General features: G+C 38.1%; 1 protein-coding gene across 2 annotated transcripts in view; it reads left to right on the forward strand.

Annotated features, from left to right (window-relative positions):
- KLHL1 (kelch like family member 1) overlaps positions 1-21702 on the forward strand; it is a gene marked incomplete at both ends in the record, with an annotated part of 238023 nt that overhangs the window by 91878 nt on the left and 124443 nt on the right. For both annotated transcript variants that reach the window (XM_084276570.1, XM_084276571.1), the window contains one exon: positions 2702-2898. In XM_084276570.1, the coding sequence (XP_084132696.1) occupies positions 2702-2898 (197 nt within the window). The remainder of the gene's footprint in view (positions 1-2701; positions 2899-21702) is intronic.

Below are 21702 nucleotides of genomic sequence, written 5' to 3' on the forward strand. Positions count from 1 at the left end.
TCAGTCCATCTACTTTTCACAGCTGTTTTGAGCATTTTTATTTTTCTTTTTTGTGCTGGGATGAAGAGTCTTATCCTGAAAACGACTCCAGGACACAGTGGAACAATTGTCTAGGTAATGAGTTGTGTGTTGGGTCAGTGGTTACCTGCAAGTATACAAGACTGTGGGAGTTGTCATTGGTAAATATATGGGTCAGCCAATACTCAGCTGCTGAGTGTACCTTCTGACCACTTTGCATAAATGTGTGGTGGACAGAAGCTGCTGTATATATCAATGTCTAACTTTATTATATCTTAGATGTTTCTTTGATATAACGAAGTATAACTTCTGACCTATATTAAAAGCTCAAGATAACAGTGAAAGAAGGGGAAAAGGTCATGTCTTCAGTGTTATGGTTATTGTATTTTGGGTTTGGTATTGCAATATAAGGCAGCTTTTCTTTTCAGTGGCATTCTGTTTTGAAGTTAAAGATCTTAGAAGTGCTTGGTGCCATGTGATAGAACTATTAAGATTTGTAGATTTCTCTTTACGTGACAACATACACAAAATTTCTGTGGGGAAAAGAGTGAGTTTATCTAACTGTTGAACTACATTATTTTGAATGGAGAGATCAATATACACTTAATCCTCTTACAGTATGAAATGATTTTTCCAAGCACAACAAAATAAAATCAGAAAGAGTCCAGCAGAGGGCTACAAAGATGATTAAAGGCCTGGAGCATCTCCCCGCCAAGGATAGGCTGAAAGAACTGGGGCTGTTCAGCCTTGAGAAAAGAAGGCTAAGAGAGGATCTTATTAATGTTTATAAATATCTTACATGTGGGACACAGGGGGAAATGGCCAGCCCCTTTTCAGTGGTCTGTGGAGACAGGACAAGGAGAAATGGCTTAAAGTTGCAGCATAGGAAGTTCTGAACCAATATGGGTGTCCTGGTTTTGGTCAGGATGGAGTTAATTTCATTTGTAACAGCAGATGAATGCTGTGTTTGAGAGTTAAAATGACAGCAGTGCTGATAACACCCTGATGTTTCTAGTTGCTGTCAGACAGTCAAGGACTTTCTCAGCTCTTCATGAGAAAGGAGGGGCGAAGCCAGGACAGGTGACCCAACTGACCAAAGAGAGTATTCCACGCCAGTTACGTCCTGCCCAGGATATCGGGGGCTGAGGGGAGGAAGGCCTGGGGCGGCTCCGGGACGCGCGGTTCTTGGGGGACGGTCGGGTTCTGTGACGGCTCTGGGTGGCACGGCCTGAGTTGTGTGGTTTGGTGAGAAACTGCATTGTGTATCAACAGCTTCATATATTTTTTCTCTAAAGTCCTGTTAGTATTGTTATATTTTATCTTTCTGTTATCTTAGTAAACTATCCTTATCCCAACCCATGGGCCTTTTAGTTACTTGGTTTTGGGGTTATTTGCCCCTTCCTTTTCCCTTTCCTTGCCTCTCACCCCCCTCTTCCCTCTTCCCCAGCTCTTTTCCTTTAAGGAGCAGGCAGCTGCGTGGATCTCGGCTCTCAGCCGGGGTAAAACCACGACAGTGGGGAAGAACTTTTTCACAGTGAGGGTGACAGGGCATTGGGACAGGCTGCCCAGGGGGGTTGTGGAGTCTCCTTCTCTGGAGATATTCAAGACCCATCTGGACGCCTATCTGTGTGACCTGTCCTAGAGAACCTGCTTTGGCAGGGGGGTTGGACTTGATGATCTCTTGAGGTCCCTTCCAGCCCTTACAATTCTGTGATTCTGTGAAGTGTTATTTTCTTACTATTTATATTTGCCCATTTTCATTTCTGATTCTTTTTCTGGTTCTCCAAGACATCCTTGTGATCTCTGATATATATATATATATATATATATAAAAATAAGGTTTATAAGAGATACCTATGTTTAAAAAAAAAACATTTTAAAATTATGTCTGAGGGGATCACGATGACAAGTATGACAGTTGTTCCTCACTAAAAGAAAGTATTTTAAAGTGTATTGTATTCTATTTATTTTTTCTTTATTATGACATGTACCAGTCTTCAAGATAAAGGTAATTATAAAATTACTTAAAGTGCGGTATAAGTATTAATTAATAGAAGGTAAATATTATGCAGCCATATGTGTTCTTTTAGGTAATATAAAGTCTTTTAGAACAACTATATGCTATGAGAGGCCTGCCATATGTTACTCAGATAAGATTAATCCCAGTCACATTACAAATTAGCAACATGGAGTTTGAAGATTTTAAGCCCTATTTTGAAGATACTTTTCCGGTTTTAGTCATACTATGTTAGGAAGGTGCTTCATTTTTTGCAGGGAGGTGAATGAAAGTGAGTTTTTCTCCATACCACTGAAGATAATGACAATTTTATTACCAATTTCACTGTAAAAAGAAAATAAAATCACAGCCTAGTTGATACACAGATATTGCATAGATTTTAGTCTCATTATAGAAACAAAACCATTATTCCTAACTCTTCATTTCCACACTTTACAGGCTCTATTTTATCCCTGTCACACAGTTGAATTAATGTTTTGTTAAAAAAAAGTTTCTAATAGGGTTCAGGCCACTGAGATATAGTAAGAGACTAATCCTCCTTCTCTTAAGTTTTTTTTTTTTTTTTATTTATGTGGAGTTAGGGTTATTTATGAAAGATCTTTTGATACTGCAGGTTTTGTAAATACCAGGTAAATAATTTAGTATGCGTTATCTTTGTTTTTTTAGGCTGCCTGGAACTGAAAGAAGACACCATTGAAAATCTTCTAGCAGCTGCCTGCCTCCTCCAGCTCCCACAAGTAGTAGAGGTTTGCTGCCATTTTCTAATGAAGCTTTTGCACCCGTCCAACTGTTTGGGAATACGAGCATTTGCTGATGCACAAGGATGCACAGAGCTTATGAAGGTGGCTCACAACTACACCATGGTAAAGCAGTTTTAGAATATCTAATTTATGATCTCTATATCTTCTGTAAGGAAAAAAATATCTTGGTTTTGGCATTAAATCATTCAGTATTTGTTTGGAACTTTGTTTCTTAAGTAGTGCTTTTAAAGCCATGGGAATGGTGATTCCTCTCAGCGTCAGTGAGGTTATGAGAATTGGCTTGCTATGATGAATGCTGATACAGAACAGTGTATGCCTTAATTGGAGCATGTTCACATACAGATGATAATAGATATCCATAAGTCCTTAGAACACGCTTTCATCAGTGTTCCTTTTTGCTTATCTTTAAGGAAGCTTTGTTTGTCATCGTTCTACACAGGAACAGTACCACGGGAAGTTACACGGGCGGTTGTTTGTTTGTTTGGGGTTTTTTTTGTCAGGAATTATCCCTCCTTCTATTCATCTGTGAAGTAGATTAAGACAGAAAGTGTAAGATATAAAGAATTTTATCTGACTTTTATTTTTTTCCACTTACACATGACAGAATATGTATGGTATTAATATTAAAAATTAATCCAGATCAATGAAGTAAAAATATGCTAATTATTCAGAAACTAAACTGTGCCAGTAGCCATTTGAGTCTTCATAGTTTGACAAATTTAAAAAACATCTGGCTCCTGAAATTAAGTTTACATAAAGAGTAGACTACATATCACTTCTGAGAAATAATGGTCCCTTAAGGTCTATCTTGAAATTATTATTGAAGCAATACGGCAGGTTTCAATGAACCTTCTTTGCCTGTTCAGCAGTTATATCCTTATTTATGTCCGTATTCTTTCCTGTAACTAATGCCACATTATAATTCACAGGTTTAACTCTGCTTTTCTCACCACTGCAGCTCAAGTAGTTATATCTGGTTTACAGTTATGGAGCCAGTTCTACGATTGCTTTTAATTTTCTCTTTATTTAGATATCTAAAATATCATTTTCCAGGTCCAAGCTAGTCAGTTTAACCTTTGTCTGTCAGTGGAGAGAAATAATATGTCGAATTGTCTGATCTAGATTAGAATGAGATTGCTTTCAAAGTTAACAGGCATGCAGGCATGGACTGAAAAAAGAAATCTACCTTTATATATCTGTGTGTGTGTATATATATATATTTAGATTCATGTACTACTTTGATTGTTTTGAGAAAAAATATAATAAAAAAAAGCCCTAATAGAGAAAAACCTTGATTTTAAACAATTCTGATGATTCTGTAAAACAAATTTATTGAAGGATTTTGGAGGTGAATGTAATTATTCATTATAGTACATTTGAAGTCTTATGGCTGATAAATATCTGATACATCACAGAGTTCACAAAGATCTGTGCTGATTTCTAAGACATTAGGTATATTGTATAATCTATTTTAATGCTCAGGTCTAAAATCAGAAGCATGTGTAATGGAATAATCTCCTCCAACAGGTAAAAGATCATAAAGGAAGACAGCTGTAATTAATAAACAAGCTCTGCTGTAAGGGTAATTACATTTGTAAGCATGCATGATAGTGACACTTTCTCTTTGCTAGAAAGACAAACAATCACATTACAATGACATCTCTTCAGTTGTGCAACTGCAACATTTTTTTTCTGGATGTGATTCAACTTCAGACCCAGTGAAAACATAATTCTAAAAGTCAGACTTCATTCATAGTGTGTGAGGTTTTCATTGGCACTGTGCTACTGCATTTAGGGGTGCGGCAGCTCACATCTCTTCGGTGTATTTTGTGTTAAAGGGTGTGGGTAGCCAGTTGTGAGTGGGAGAAGGGTGCCTGATTGCTTGTCTTGACTCCCAATACTCTTGATCAGAGAGAATGTACATAATAGACAAGGGGAAATGGCACAAAGCTGCACCAGGGCAGGTTCAGATTAGATATTAGAAAAAAAAAAAATTACTGAAAGTGTTTTCAGGGCCTGGAACAGGCTGCCCAGGAAGGGGGTTGAGTCACCTTCCCTGGATGTGTTTAAAAAAAGGGTAGATGAGGTGCTTAGGGATATGGCTTAGCTTAGGACAGAAATGGTTGGACTTGATGATCTTGAAGGTCTTTTCCTACTTTATGATTCTGTGATTGTGATTCCACATGCATGAGTAACCAGGAAAAAAAAAAAACCTTCTAGAGTGAAAAGAGCACACTCTGGAGAGTGTGGTAGTGGAACAGCAAACCAAAACCTTGTGATGTGAAGAAAGGGTAGGGAAGTGATGAACAGAGCAAAGAAAGAGCATGTGCAAAGTCTCCAAGGTTACAGCATTATTTTTACTTCAGACTCCATGGAAATACTATGGTCTGTGATGGCAGCAAATTTAATGTGGGGCAAGGAGGAGTTTGTTAACAACTACTCGTCATGTAGAGGATTTGAGGGGAAGCCCTGTTTAAAAAAGGAGGGGGAAATTCTTGTTTAAAAAAAAAAAGTTCTGGTGATTTCAAGAGATCTTCAAGGCCTTTAAGAGTTCCAGGATTTTTCAGGGTGCTTTCTTTAAGAATTTCAAGTGATGCATCTCAAATTCTGTTTTCACAAATCCTCTTCCAAGATATCCTTGCAAAAGCTCCTTTGTTGCAAATATGAAATCATGATGGTCCCTTAACTCTGGCATATTGTTTGGTTGTTTGTTTTTAAAAAATTACCAACCGTTGAAAGCTATAGAAAGTAAATAGCTTAGTAACTTCCTGATATGAGTGCAGGATACCATAGTGACTGCAACTTCCAAAGTTTGAGTGGTTCTGCTGTGTAAAGAAAGCACAAGAAATTACTTTTGACTCCATCATATGTCTCTTAAATATTGTAGCCAAGAATTGTCAGAACCAAAAATAGTATTTTTTATCATGCTAACCATAATGCTATAGAGAAATACAGCTGGATCTGACAAGGAATAGTTGTGCTGTACCGTAAACTTCTTTTGAGATTAAAAAAATCTGAGAGAGACAATAATTCTGCAGTGATTGTGGGAATAGGAAACAAGACACAGAGGGGGTTTTCATAATCTCGCAAAAAATAGAATTAAAGGCATGACATATGTGATAGAATGCATAACAGTTTTGAGATATGACTCAAATCTCATCTTGGAATAATTTTGCTTAGTTAATTATACAGGTGAAAATAAATGTTAATCAATTAATAATAATAGTCTTAATAATGATGACTAATTCTTGGGAGCACTTAGTTGAGCCACTCATTTAAAGTATTGTAACTACAGGATAAGTCTCTGACTGCATCTTACCTGGAAGATGTCTTGCAACTGTCCTCCACCAAGTAGTTTTAATTATAAATTAATTTGCAATTCTCTTCGTAACTTATTTTCATGAAAATAATTTGCTTCATGGAATTTTGTAAATGTTTTAATCCTCATCCTTCAATACAATTCCTTGTCTAGTGTCAGACTTGATATTTTATAAATTATAAATTACCATGTTGTTAATTTATACAGATATGTATATAATCTCTTTGTCTTGAGCTTTCACCTAATGTGTTATAAGTGCAAGACATTTGAGATTGGAAAGTTCTTTATTGAAAAAGAAGCTGCTAAAGAGCAAACTCCTGCATTTAAGAATCCTGTAGACTTCAGGAGATAAATAATTTTCAAGACTTTTTTTTTTGTCATGTTAGATAACCGTTTAATTCCCCTGAACTATCAGATCTGTGGAAGTCATGAAAACACATTGTTACTATACACAATTCAAATGTGACAAACTTTTTCCCAAAATGAAAAGTCATTGCTAAGCCTGGAAAGTAAGATTTATTAACAGTACAGTTATGAATCCCTTTACATGAGCAGAGTTACAATATCCCCAGTAATTGCTGAGATATTTAGTCTTAAGTGTCAAATACCAAATTGTTCTTTTGAAATGCAGAATCTGAAGAAAAGAAAATGCATGCATGGGAGAGGGAAAGCAGTGAGGAAATGAAGATAAGAAAAGAAGTGAAGGAAAATAAGGGAAAAAGGAAAACCAGAGAACATTTGAATTTCTTTTTTTTCTTTTAAATACACTCTCCAGATGTCAAGTTAGGAGGTTAGTGGGGGGGGGGGGAAAGAAAGGTAATCTTCATAAAGAGTGAATAATGAAAGTTGAAAATTTGTATCTTTGCATTCCCTCTATTTTTATATAAATAGAACATGGATATCCTAGAAGCAAAGGATGTGTTAGTTTGGAAGAGACCTTTAAAGGTCATTTAATTCAAACTCCAACTGCATTAAGCAGGGACATCACTAGAGTGGGTTGATCAGATCCCCATCAAGCCTGACCTTGAATATCTCCAGGGATGGGGCCTCCACTACCTCTCTGGGCAACCTGTTCCAGTGATCCACATCCCCCATAGTAAAGAATTTTTTTCCTAATATCCAACCTAAATCTACCCTTTTCTAGTTTAAAACCATTACCCCTAACCCTATTGTTGCATGACCTTGTGAACAGTTCTTCCCCAGCTTTCTGACAGGCGCCTTTCAGGTACAGGAAGGCTGCTATAAGGTCCCCCCAAAAGCCTTCTTGTCTCCAAGCTGAACAAGCCCAACTCTTTCAGCCTGGGTTCAGAGGAGAGGTGCTCTAGTCCTTTGATCATTTTTGTGGCCCTCTGCTGAACATGCTCCAACAGGTCCATGTCCTTCGTTGTGTTGAGAGCTCCAAAGCTGGACACGGTATTTCCAGTGAGGTCTCACCAGAGCAGAGTAGAGGGGTAGAAGCCTCTCTCTCAATCTGCTGGCCACAAGTCTTTTGATGCAGCCCAGGATGTGGTTGGCTTTCTGGGCTGCAGATGCACATTGGTGGCTCATGTCCAGCTTTCATCCATGAGTATCCCCAAGTCCTTTTCCTCGGGGCTGCTTTCCAGCACATCATCTCCTAACCTGTATGGATAATGGCAGTTGTCCCAACGCAGATGCAGTACCCTGCACTTGGCTTTGTTGAACCTCATGAGATTCACCTGGGCCCACTTCTCCAGCCTGTCCAAATCCCTCTGGATGGCATCCCATCCCTCTGGCACATTAACCTCACCACTCAGCTTGGTGTCATCAATACACTTGCTGAAGGTACACTCAATCCCACTGTCAATATCATTAATATATTAAACAGCATCAGTCTTACTACAGATCCTTGGCAAACACCACTTGTCACCATCTTCTGTCTGGACATCAAGCCATTGACAACCACCCTCTGGATGTGACCATCCAGCTAATTCCTTATCCACTGAGCACTCCACTCATATAATATGAACATTTTAACTTAAACATTAGACTTAAGAAGTTAAAAATAAGAGCAAACCCACAAAGTTTCGTTTGTTTCTTTTTTAGGGACATCAGATCTAATCTGGGTTGGTTTGTTGGTCTATTTCTGAAGTATGAAATTTCCCTGACAGAGTATTATGGTATGCGGTTTGGGTTGGTTTTGTTTCTTTTTGAGTTTTTGTGATTGTTGGGTTTCGTTGTGTTTTGTTGGGATTTTTTGTTGGTTTTTAACAACTGAGGTTTTTTATGAATCTGCTAATTTAAATGGCAGGAGAAATATCCATGTCTCTCTTGATTTAAGACTTCTGTACTTCTTAATTGCAATCTGGGATTTTGATACCTTTTCAGCTTCTTTAAATTTTCAATCTGCAAAGCCATATGTCTGATAACTTTAAATTCCTAATTTTCTTGTCAGTTATACGGTAGTACAGTGAAATTCACATGATGTCTTAAAAAAAAAAGCATTAAAAAATTAAAATATTAATAAGCTAAGGCAAATGCACTCCTTTAACACATTTTTAGTGACAGTTCTTTATTCTTGTAGTTATCAGGCGGTTCAATTGTAGCGAAGCTAGCCTCTAAACCCAGCAGTTTATCAGCTTGCGATGCTTGTCAGAAATTAGAGTTTTTCTATATGGTCTTATCTGTCTCTTTATAAAATAGAATAAGTCAAATTCAAAATTGTGATGTCAGCTTTTCTGGGATGCAATTTTTTAATATATATTTTTTTATAATATACTTCATGCTTATTGCTGAAAATTTTTAATAGACTGTTCTATTTTAATGAACTCCGGGGCCTTGATGTAGCGTTAGCCTTTCTCATAACATGTACTTTTCTACATCATCAAATTCTCAGGAAATAAAAATTTGTCCTGTATTTCTATACATAGATAGCTGCATTAAATTTAAAGCATGGGATATTCTTTAAAAAAATTGCTAAGGTTTTGAATACATCTGCAGTTTGTTTCTCTCACAGTAAAGAGCATGGTTCCACTTACGACATTCAGATGATGCTTAGAAATCCAGAGTGTGATGTTCCAAGTTGCCAGATTCTTCATCACAGCATCATAGGATCACAGAATGGGATGATTTGGAAAAGACCTCAAAGAGGTCCAACGCTCTCCCGTGGGCAGGGACACCCTCCACTAAACCAGATTGCCCAAAGCCTGATCCAACCTGTCCTTTAACAATACCAAGGAGGAGGTGTCCACAGCTTCTCTGGACAACCTGTTCCAGTGCCTCACCACCCTCACAGTAAATTATTTCTTCATAATATCTAATCTAAATCCACCCTCTTTCAGTTTAAAACCACTACTCCTCATCCTGTCACTGCATGCTCTTGTAACAGTGCCTCCCAATCAGAGTCCCACTTCATCTTTCCTGTAGGACCCCTTTAGGTACTGAAAGACCACAATAGTTTCTCTGGAGCCTTCTCAACTCCAGGCCTAAGAAACCCAACTCCCTCAGCCTGACCTCACAGGAGAGGTGCTCCAGCCCTCTGATCATCTTTGTGGCTCTCTGGACTCTATCCAAAAGCTCCATATCCTTCTTATGTTGTGGGCCCCAAAGCTGAGGGTAGAATAGACAGGAAGAATCACCTCCCTCAACCTGATGGTGAAGCTTCTTATGGTGCAAACCTAGATACGGTTATCTTTCTGGGTTGCAAGCACACATTTTTGGCACATGGTGAGCTTTTCATCAATCAATACCACCAAGTCCTTCTTGTGACTGCTCTCAATCCGTTCTCAGCCCAGCCTGTAGTTATGCTTGGGATTGTCCCAACCTGTGCACAGGATCTTGGCCTCATTGAACTTACGAGGTTTGTATGGACCTTTATGAAGGTCTCTCTGGATGGTATCCCTTTCCTCCAGCTGTCAACTCTGCCAAACAACTTGGCCCCACTATTCATGTTCCCTACAAAGATGTTATATACTGTATGTACCAAAACCAATGAGAAACACCACTCATCATGTGTCTGCACTTGGACATCAAGCAGTTGACCACAACTCTTTGAGTGTGACCATCCAGCCACTTCCTTATCTACCTGTCTGTCAGTCAAGTCCATGTCTCTCCAATTTAGAAATGAGTTTGTCATGCAGGACAGTGTCAAATTCTTTGCGCAGGTCCAGGTAGATGATGTCAGTTGTTCTTCCCTTATCCACCAATGCTTTAAGCTTGTCACATCATAACATTTGACTGAAATGCAATTATTTCAAATGGAAAATTGAAGTGCCTCTTAGATACAACTATTTAATCTGTCCACGCTTCACCCTTCAGGCAACTTCCTTGATGTTCAGTGATCATTTTTGCATCTTGAAAATGCTGTTTGACAATTGAGATGCTGGAGCTTGATCTGCATTTTTATTTCACCCTCTTCCAAGATGAATTGCTAAACATAAACTTGGAAAATCTTCAAATTACTTTGAGGCACTGAGTAGGAGGATGGCCATAAGTAAAATTTCCATGAGCAGAACACATATGAATAAAGTGATTGATGTGTTTGTAACCCAGTCAAAATGTTAGGAATATAAAGGACCCTGGCATATGTTTCAATTGCAAACCAGGGAAATGCAGGATGTTTGCAGGTGCCTTTGAATAAGGTGGTAGAAGGTATTTAGTGACTCATAGGCGCAATTCTGTGCACCACACTGCAAGGGTCATTAGTCCCAGCACAGCAAAACATTATTCAAACTTAATTATAAGCACATACAGTGACATGTACTGACGCTATATAGACCCTTTAACTTACAGAAAATTCTCTTTATACTGCAGATAGAGTGACAATTTCGTTTACGTAAAGTGCATGACTTATGCAAATTTTTAATGAGCTTTTATATTGAAGGGCTTCAGTAATCTTATTAGTCATGTTTGTCACAGAATTTCAAAGTTAAAACTTGGTAATGTGGAGTGAGGAAGGAGTGGTATGTAAAACCTTACCTGTTAGTTCAATTTATAAAAGGTCATCCTGAAGTATATGCCTGGCCAGCGGGTAGAGGGTGGTGATTCTGCCCCTCTACTCTGCTTTTGTGAGACCCCACCTGGAGTACTGAGTCCAGCTCTGGGGACCTCAGTACAAGAAAGACATAAAGCTATTGGAGCAAATCCAGACAAGGGCCATCAAGACAATCAGAAGGCTGGAGCACCTGTCCTGTGAAGGCAGGGTGAAAGAGTTGGGCTTGTTCAGCCTGGAGAAGAGAAGGCTCCAAGGAGACCTAATTTCGGCCTACCAATATTTAAAGGGGTCCTACAGGAAAGTGAGAGAGGGACTGTTCATCAGGGGGTGTAGTGATAGGATGAGAGGGAATGGCTTCCAGTTGAAAGAGAGTTGGTTTAGATTAGATGCTAGGAAAAAAATTCTTTACTATGCAGGTGGTCAGGCACTGGAATGGGTTGCCCAGAGAGGTTGTGGAAACCCTGTCCCTGGAAATACTCAAGGCTAGGTTAGATGAGGCTCTGGACAACCTGATTTAGTAGAGGGTGTCCCTGCCCATGGCAGTGGGGTTAGAACTAGATGATCTTTGAAGTCGCTTCCAACCCAAAGCATTGTTTGAGTCTATGATTCTTTGAAATACTGTAACAATACTCTGTACTGACAGGCTTAAAGAGTTGTGATCTGTAGTAAGTCCAGCTGGTGACCAGTAAATAGTGATGTTCCTCAGGGATCGCTTCTAGGTCCAGTAATGTTCAAAAATCTTTATTAATGATCTAGATGATAGGAAGGAGTTCTCTTTCAGCAAGTTTGTAGGCAGAGATGATCAATATGTTTCAGGACAGGGCAGCTATTTAGAGGGCAGGCTGGAGAAATGGGCTGACAGGAACATCACAAAGTTCAGCAAAAGGACATGTAAAGTCCCCATACAAATTACCCCATGATACCAGTACAGGCTGGGGAGCAACTTTCTAGGAAGCACCTCTGCAGAAAAGGATCTGGGGGTCCTGATGGAAGCCAACTTGAACATCAGCCAGCAATGTAAACTGGCAGCAAAGGCAGCTAATGGCATCCTGAGACCACATACAAAGTGCTGTGTCTGTTCTTGGGTTCCTCAGTACAAGAGAGGTATAGATACACTGGAGTGAGTCCAGTGAAGTCACCAGGCTGGTTGAATGCTGGAGTCTACAGCATATGAGGAGAATTTGGGGCTGCTGGGCCTGTTGAATTTAGGTAAGAGAGGGCAAAGGGAGACCTTACTGCTCTCTTCATCTACCTGATTGGAGGATACGGAGAAGATAGTACCAGACACTTCCTGGAGGTGCAGAGTAATAATAGGCATCAGACACAAATTGCAATATATTAGGATATATTTATGGGGGGGGGGGGGGTTAAGTATGGAGTAGTCAAATAGTAGAACAGCAACCAGCAGTGGAGTTTTTGGGTTCTGTTCTTGGAGCCAATTAAGGGTTGACTAGAAAATGTGACTGATAACCAGACCTAGACATGCACTGGACAGGGGGTTTGACTAGATGACCTCCAGAGATCAGTTTGAACTAAAATTATTCAATAAGGCTGTTAAATGTCTCTCCTGTACATTCAGTGGTCCTAGATATGAGCTGTGAATCCAGGGACAATGTGAAGCAAAAGTTCAGATTTTTTTTTTTAAGTTCATTTTTATGCAGTGTGCAACAGATGGGATTGCCAGAGCTAGCATTTAATTGGCTTTTATTAGTAACAAGCTATTGGTAACATGTTAGCAACAAGTTAGCAGTAGCACACTGGAATTTTAAAGCATCCTGCAATTTTCTGTTTCTTATGCTTTGTCAGGCATACATTTCCAAAATATATTATTGTACATAATGTCCTACTTGCACTGTAAATAGTAAATAGCAAATATAAATCTGCAGGAAGGTCTGTACAGGCTGTGTTCAGACTTCATGACATCCTACACTTAATGGGTGAACTATAAGATGTTTTTTTTTCCCTTAGGATAGATGGTGTTTGTAGAAAACTAGAGTGACTCCAGACAGCAACAAAACTTTTTTTTTCACTTGTTTTATTTTGTGTTTTATTGTTGCTTCTTCAGAAGACCTTTTTAAACATTTGTCTAACCACCAGGCAATATTGTGATAGATTGCAGTACTTGAGCAACTATGCAAGAGACTGTCACACATGGGAAAGTGACGTTGTCACTCATATTGCTGAACATTTTTTTTTTCTAAAATTGCAGTATACTATGTTCTTAGTACTTGGAGGGGGAAAGGAAAAAGTTTTAAGGAAAATACTTTGAGGGAAAAAAGACATATTTTCATCCATAGCAGTTCTGGGGTGCTTTTTTGTTTATTTGTTTGTTTGTTTTTGTGGGTTTGTTGCTGTTGTTGTTGGTTTGGGTTTTTTTGTTTTGTTTTGTAACAGCTTATTGCTTACTCAACTGGAAATATTGTAGATCCTATAGTGAAATGAGAACATTGATTTTTAGTACCTGTTGCATGCACTTTTAAAAGTGAGTTGGTGTAAGAACTATTTAACTTCGTGAAATTTTTGACATGGGTTTAATATAACTTAAGTACGTGCAACACATCATCTTGGGGAATACTAGGGAAAAAAAATCATCTGTTTAATTTAATTGGAAAACATAATGACTCCATAGATCTATGACTAAAACGGACACCCTAATCCATTAAATACATTTTTTCGAAGGGAGAGAGGATTGGAACCAAACTACGGAAAGCTTTAATTGTTCTGGTTTATGCTTTTTACCTTGTAGATTCTAATCACAAATTTGGAATATTCACTATTAAAGAGATCAGATACTGCCAAAAGTTACACATACTCTTTAAAAATCACATAGTCATGTACGTATGCAGGTCACCATTTCTCTATCACTGAGAACAGAAGTAAAATGATGTGTCAAAACTGCTGAAATTTCACTGAGTTCCTGGGGCTCCTTCTAAAGTAGTGATTCCTGTTCTCTTAAACATGGTAGGGTGTCCCTGAAAAAAAAAGGAAAAAAAAGAAAAAAAAAAAAGAAAAAAAATGAAAAAATAAAAAAAAAAAAAAGAAGAAAAAAGGGGAAAAAAAAGAAAAAACAAAAGCAAGACCTCTTGTACATTTTGACATACAGACATGGAAAAATTTGCCTCCCAGGTGGTGGGCTCAATACCCCAAATAAAGTAAACCTACACTAATGCATGCAGTGTGGCCAACAAACAAAAGGAGCTTGAAGCCGCTGCACAGCAGGGAAACTATGATATAGTTACCTGCTTGGAAACTTACTGGGATAACTCACACAACTGGAGTCCTGCACTGGATGGATGTAAACCCTTCAGGAGGGATAGGCAAGGAAGGAGAGGTGGTGGGGTTGTCCTGTACGTCAGGGAGTGTTTTGATTGTCTGATTTTAGGGTTGAATGTTTAATGGTAAGACTCACGGGGAAGGCTAACAAGGCAGTAAGGCAACAAGGCAACAACTACCATGGTGGGAGTTAGTTACAGCCCTTCCAGCCAGGATGGAGAGACAAATGAAATATTCTGTAAGCAGCTGGGAGGAGACTCACAATTGCTAGTCCTTGTTCTCATGGGGGACTTCCAACTAACCAGATGTCTGCTGGAAATGGTCTGGGAGGTTCCTAGAGTGTGTGGAAGATAGCTTCCTGACCCAGCTGGTGCCCTCTAAGTAAGGTGCCTTGCTGGACCTATTGTTTTGCCAATAGAGAAGGTCTTGTGAGTGAGCAGGCAGTTGCAGACTGTCTTGGGCATAGTGAACACAAAATGGTAAAGTTCTTGATTCTTGGAGATATAAGGGGAGGGGGCCAGTCAGCAGAACTGCTGCCTTGGACTTCTGGAGGGAAGACTTTGCCCTGTTTAGGAGACTGGTTGACAGAGTGTCGGGAAGCAGTCCTGAGGGGTCGCACAGAGTCCAGGTTTATTGTTGAAATTTGTGATCTGAAAGGTCTTTTCCAACCTAAAAGATTCTGTGATTTTATAATTCTATATTCAGGGAGTTTGTTTTGTTTTTTCTTTGGTTGTGCTTTTGTTTTTTTTTTTTTGTTTTGTTTTGGTTTTTTTTTTTGCTTAATTTTGTTTTGTTTTCCAAAGGAATTAAGTTTAAATACACTAGGTTGGTATAAAAAGCTTAATTATGTTTCTGCTTCTTAGGTTTACATAGAATGTTAAATAAAGAAATGAGAACCCATCACTCTTCTAGTTAAATTCTGATTATTAAAGATTTTATTTTGACACTCCAGTTGTTGGGTTTTTTAAAGCTTATAAGAAACTGGAGTAATTGAAGTAAATAATAAAACCAGAGAAAGCAGAGATGAAAAACATTTTAGGACTCACTGTACCACTTATGCCTTACCTGGAAATATTTTTTTTTGAGGTTTAAAATTTTCTCCATTTTACCACCTTAAAGCAATATTGGTAATACACAAAAGTGAGAAAGGATGTAACACTGCGAATACGAACAAGAGTCCCCAAATGCCTGTGATGATCAACCAAAACACAAAGTGTGATCTTTATGTACAAAACTAAGCTTAAACTACTTTATTTCTCTCGATAGCATGACTTTCTTAAAATATTACATGATTCCTTTTTTTTTTCTTTTTTTATGGCACTAAACTTTTATTATGACTATTATTATAACTCTGGCTTCCAATTTCTTTTTTTCTTCTTTGAGAAGAAATGGTATTTCATGGATCACTTTTCACACTTCTGATATTTTTAAGATGCTTGTTTGAAAGTAATAATCAGCACTTAGCACAGTGTGCTGCTTTTTTATAAGTTCTTCTTAATACAGTTATGACATGGCACGTTACAGCACCACTCCATCAAGACACAGTAGGAGGAGAAAAGTAAGAGCATTTCAAGAACTAGCATATGGACAACAAGATAATTAATAGGAAATACAGAAGACAACTGCTGGTAGTAAAATGCTGTGAAATCTACAGGAAAATAGTTAAGCAAATAGTCTATAGTACATTAATCACAATTTGATGGCTTCTTTATCATCAGGAATTTCCATTTTATTGCCCAGATGTCACATTAAAAAAGGTTAGTATGGCAGAATACTGTATTATTCCTACAGAGAGCTGCTATGAAAAGTAGCACTTCAATTTGAATGATCTTTTTACCTTATACACAGGAGTCAATAGTTCCTATGGTTTTAATTTGTTTTTCAAGTTTATTCTAGTTCCAGAAACCCGAATATTCAGCAGCAATGTTAGTATCCCATCAAACTAATGCTGTGCTTCAGAGTAATAGCAGAAATATTATTTCATGTTAAGGTTACTATGGCACGTCTCTTCTTTCTTCAGCGGGTCTGGTGATGGTTTGTCTGTCAGGTCAGCAGATCTACATCTCAATCTCTTGAGTGAAGAATATATCAATTTATAAATCCTGCTTCATCTCACTAAACCATAGGCATAAATACATCACTGTCCATAGAGGTAGCTCAGGGCAAGCAGAATCATAACCTGAAAAGCATTGTTGGAAAATCAGGTACCATGAATCTGTGTCAGCACATACATAACTGCAAATATCATACTAAAAGATGATTCCAAAGACAGTGATTTAGGGGATTTTCTTTGTGTTCGTGGAAAACACTGACAATGAGAGTTCAGACAGCCGAATGTCATTGCTGTAAATCCAAAGCCTTTGAATCTGCAAACTAGTGTAAAATCTAATACTTGATATTTGTATATGTCTGGCAGGATTCAAGGATATGACCCGGTCTTGGGTATAAACACTCTTTCTTCTCATGAAAGGGTATCCAAGGGTTGCTGAATATAAAAACCCTCTAGAATAAACTTACACGGATTGTGTAGGTACTAGAAAATTGGAAGTTGAAGGCTAAATTCTTTGAAAATGGTATATGTATTGAAGTTCCAGTTAAGGGCTGTGGTGGTTTGACGTTGGCTGGAGGCCAGATGCCAAGCAAAGTCTCTCTATTGCTCTCTTTTCAGCTGGACAGGGGAGAAAATACATATTGAGAGGCTTAGGAATCAAAGTAAGGACAGGGAGAGATCATTTCACAGTTAGAGTCATGAGCAAAATAAACTCATCATGGACTAAAAAAAAAAAAAAAAAAAAAGCAAAAGAAAAATATCTAATTTGCTATACTACACGCACATTGAAACCAGAGTCAGATAGGGAAAAGTACAAACAGATCACAAAGCGCCTTCCCCCACCTCTCCCTCCTTAGCAGATTTCACTTTAGTCATGATTTCGCTCCCTTTTTTCCCCGCCATTATGGCACAAGGAGGGGCAGGGAATGGGGGGTTTGGTCAATTCCTGATGAGTTGTTTTCCTTCTTAGCTGGGGGGGGGGGGGCACTCCTCATATCCTTATCCTGCTCCAGCTTGGGGTCCCACCCATGGAGCCAGTCCTTCATGAAGTTCTCCAGCATGAGTCCTTTCCCATGGGGCTTCAGCTCTTCACCAACTGCCCCAGTGTGGGTCACTGCTATAGCGTGCAGTAATAAATCATAATGTCTCTCAGCACTCTCCCCCCTTCCCTAGCATGATGTATCCTGGAAGTGTATTCCCAATAATTTAGAACTGAAAAGATGTCCTTTAGGGAAGAAAGAAGACCCACTAGTGCTTTCTGTGGGCTTCTCAGATGACAGAGGAGATAGCCACATAGTGGTTTGGAGGGGACAAAGAAATAACACTGGGTGGGATGATTGAACTGAAACTCCAGTAGGAAAAACAGAGATCTAAGGGAAAGTACAGGAGTGGAACACAATAGAAAAGTCATCTTTAGGCTATGATTAAGAAAGGAAACAGACAAGTATATGACCAATAGAAATCCTACTTTGCAGAAACTCCATCACCAAGATTCATGTATCTAGTGATTAGTCTGCTTTTTTCAATCATTGGTGATTCACATTATTAAAATATTGCATCCTCAGAGTTCACAACCTAATTTTACTATTATTTCATTATGCTTTGATGTAGAACCCATACCACTTACGAGATTGTATTCTAAGTGCTGGAGAGTGTACTAAGTAGTTTTGATGTCATTCAAGATGAGACTCTGTGACTTGTCTTTCAAAAGCAGATAGACATCTTGTGTTACTGATTCAGAGTTGATGCTCCTCATTTCCAAGTGTATGACCTAATTTTTGGTGATAATAGGGGATACTTGAAAGTGATGGAGTACTCATTCTGATCTCATCTATCGATAATGTTTTCAGTATCCAGACAGCACGTTTCTCTGTTGACGTAAGACAGGAAGAATTTGCAGTCATACAAAAATAAAGACAATAAAATCTTAAAGAATGATACCTCTTATAATGCTTTCAGTACTGGAAAAAAAAAAAAAAAGGAAAAACAAAGAAAGAATAGAGAACAGTTGAGAGTAATGGTTAGCCCTGCTGTTCCCCAAAGCAGTATCAGATCAGAAACCAAAGCTTTACAGTTTTCCATCAATGTACAGGTGCCCTTCAATGCAACAGTGACAGATGTTAGAGAATCATAACACAGAGATACTGGGAAAAAAACCACAAAAACATCATATGTGAGTATTTCTTCTTAACTGCAGCCCGGGGAACAGAAAGGTCCATGTTCTCAAATATTTATTCTATATTAAAAAAACCAAAATTCATTATTAATAAGCAAGGCTTGGGTCTTTCCGTCCCATTGGCATGCTACTCCAGCCTGAGCCTTAATGTTTTGGTGAATGATAGTTCAAAAAATATTTTATTTTATTCATGTTTAGAAAATTTCTTGTGTTACTGCAAACTTGCAGAAACTTTTTATTTTTGTCATGGAAACATCACAACCTTGCATTAATAAGCAGGTGGGTGACTGAATATAACGAACCATGGCAGACAGTGCAATGCAAACAGTATGACAGACCTTGGTACAGGCTATGGTTGAGCAAGCAAGAGGAGAACAAAACCTGAAGGTGCTGAAAAGATGTTTCATGATCTCATCATGGACTGATTTTATTGTCAGCTTGTGTGACACCTCCCCAGTAGCAGAAGGGCAGGGAATGGGGAAGAATGTACAGATATCAAACACTGAGCTGCAGAAAATGTTGCATTACCCCAGGCTCCACTATGCCAACTCATATTTAGGGCCAACTTCAGTAACTAGACCTGTATGTGGGCTGTATGTGTGGGAGTGTGAAGTTTTTCCTGACACAGCTTATCTGCTGCTTTGGTTCAGTTATTAAATTGAACTTTGCAGCATCACACTGTCTGGTGCTCTTTCTCCCTGTCACCTCCCCCTTGACAACTGTCATAATGGTTTTTTTTCTTGGCACTAACAAATACCATACTGCCTTATTTTGACTGGAAATGTTCCTTACAGACGTGTTTTTTCCTTTATGGAAATATATAATTTTTTAAAACTTATATTTTTATAATTCATTTAAAATTAGAAGTGTTAAGGATGTTGTAATAGATTATACCTTTGACAGAACACCATATAAAAAAAAAAATTTGAACCATTTACTAACATTTAAAAATCAGAAAGGTGCATTTGCATCTTTATTAAAATGCTCATCAACTGCATTGCAATCTGTTCTGGAAATGAAACAATGAATGTATACAGCACTGATATGATGTGATTTTCATACGATCAACATATAAAATGATAGACCTAAGAATTGTAGCTCTAACTAATGACTTACGTAATTTCATTTTCTGCCTCTCCCTGTCTTTCACAATATCATGTTTTCCCTCCTCCTTCCTCACTTTTTCATTCCTCTATATCCTACCCTCCCTTCATGCCTCCTTTTTGTGTTTTTCACTCTTTACTGCCTTTTCATACGTGCTCTATGGATGATTCACCTCTTGATTACTTAAAGTAGTAACACACTTTAATAACTGTGTGGTAATTGTGTGTTACACAGAGAATATGTAACTGAAACCTTAAAAAACTAAGGTGGAAATGCAGAAAATGGAGAAAAAATAATAAGAACTACTGGAAATGACAACATATGTTAACTTTGCTGTTCAGAAACAGAAGACAAACACCATAACTCTGAATGTGTCCTCCCCTTTTTGCTTCTTCCCCCAGCCCCTTGTATGCTTAGCATGACATCACAATGTATGGAATATCCCATGTCAGTTGGGGTCAGCTGTCCCAGCTGTGTCCCCTCCCAACTCCTTGTCCACCCCCAGTCTACTTGCTGGGGTGGGGTGAGAAGCAGAAAAGGCCTTGACAATGTAAGGACTGCTCAGCAGTAACTAAAACATCTCCGTGTTATCAAAACTGTTTCCAGCACAAATCAGAAACAGCCCCTTACAAGCTACTCTGAAGAAAATTAACTCTATCCCAGCCAAAACCAGCATAGCCAAGATGCTTGATAGTTTCTAAATTTGCGTGAGAAAGTGGTTAACCTCATGACCTTAAACACTCATAAAAATGTTTTTCAGATTTTCTGAAAATATGACACATTCAGCTATGGAACAAAAGCAGCAATTATTTAGGGTTTACATTTTCTTCATTTATTTTACATAACTTTTATCTGTTAAGGTAAGCTGACACTCCCCTAGGTAGGGAAGACACTTTTCAAATAATAATTGCAGCTAATACACAGTCCCATGTCTGGAGATTCTTTGTCTTTCTTCTTGATCAGGCTTGCCTTACCACTTTGTGATCCCTTTTATATGTGACCTCTCTTCTGTGACACACAGTGTACTGCAAGTACAGTACGTACTGCAAGTAGCAAAGAAGAGCTGTTCTTTTTTTTTTTTGTGGGTTTTGGTTTTAGTTTGGGTTTTTTTGAGTGCCTTATACAATAAAAAGAAAGAAAAATAGGAAGGAAGAAAAGAAGAAAACCTGCTCTTTATTTGATTTCTTCCTTTAAATAATTTCTCATCTTTTGGAAATGCATTTCCAAAAGCCTGTTTGAAGATGACTGCTTCTGAATTACTTCAGAAATTAAAGCATGCTTCAGAAGAAGAAGGATCAGTTGCTCCTTAGAAGGAAATACTCTTACTTGATTTTGAGATCATTATTACATTGTCTACTAAAGAAGTAATTAGAGTAGTAAAAAATCATCTAATTTAAACTGACATAATTTCATTAAAGTCATTAGAGCTATGCTGGTTTATACCAGCTGGTAATCAAACATGCACTTCTACAATCACTCTGTTAAGATCGTTTCAACTTTTTTTTTGTACTATATATTCCTCCATAACTCTTCATATATTTTATCTTCATTTGTAACCCCTAAAATTATTTGTTAAAACCTGTGCCACATTAGCATCATAGTTTGTGTTAACCTGTTTACCTAGTGTTTTACAGTGTCTAACGTACTCGTATAATCTTAAGTGTCTTCCATAAGGAGAAATTTCTAAAGACCAAGATCTGGAGAACCATGGTGACATTTCTTGGCATTTTTCTGTGTGATGAAAATATTTGGGAAATTGCCACTTAACACTGATAGTGCGAAAACCGGAATTTAGGAGGATTTATGAGTTGTACCACTGTAGTGTCCATGATAAGAGACTGGCTGTTGATTTTTATGGCTAAATTTAATTTATTTTAGTAATTACACAAAAAATACTCATGCCACCAAAGGTTAGAGTCAGTATCAGACAGTTGCATTTCCTTTCCCTCTATAACAGTATTTTGGACACAATGGACATTCCAAGTTGAATCTGTAGTTACTACAATCTCATTTTTTTGACTTAAGCTTGAGTA

Source organism: Gallinula chloropus, assembly GCF_964237585.1.
Source record: "Gallinula chloropus genome assembly, chromosome: 1".
Taxonomy (NCBI): domain Eukaryota; kingdom Metazoa; phylum Chordata; class Aves; order Gruiformes; family Rallidae; genus Gallinula; species Gallinula chloropus.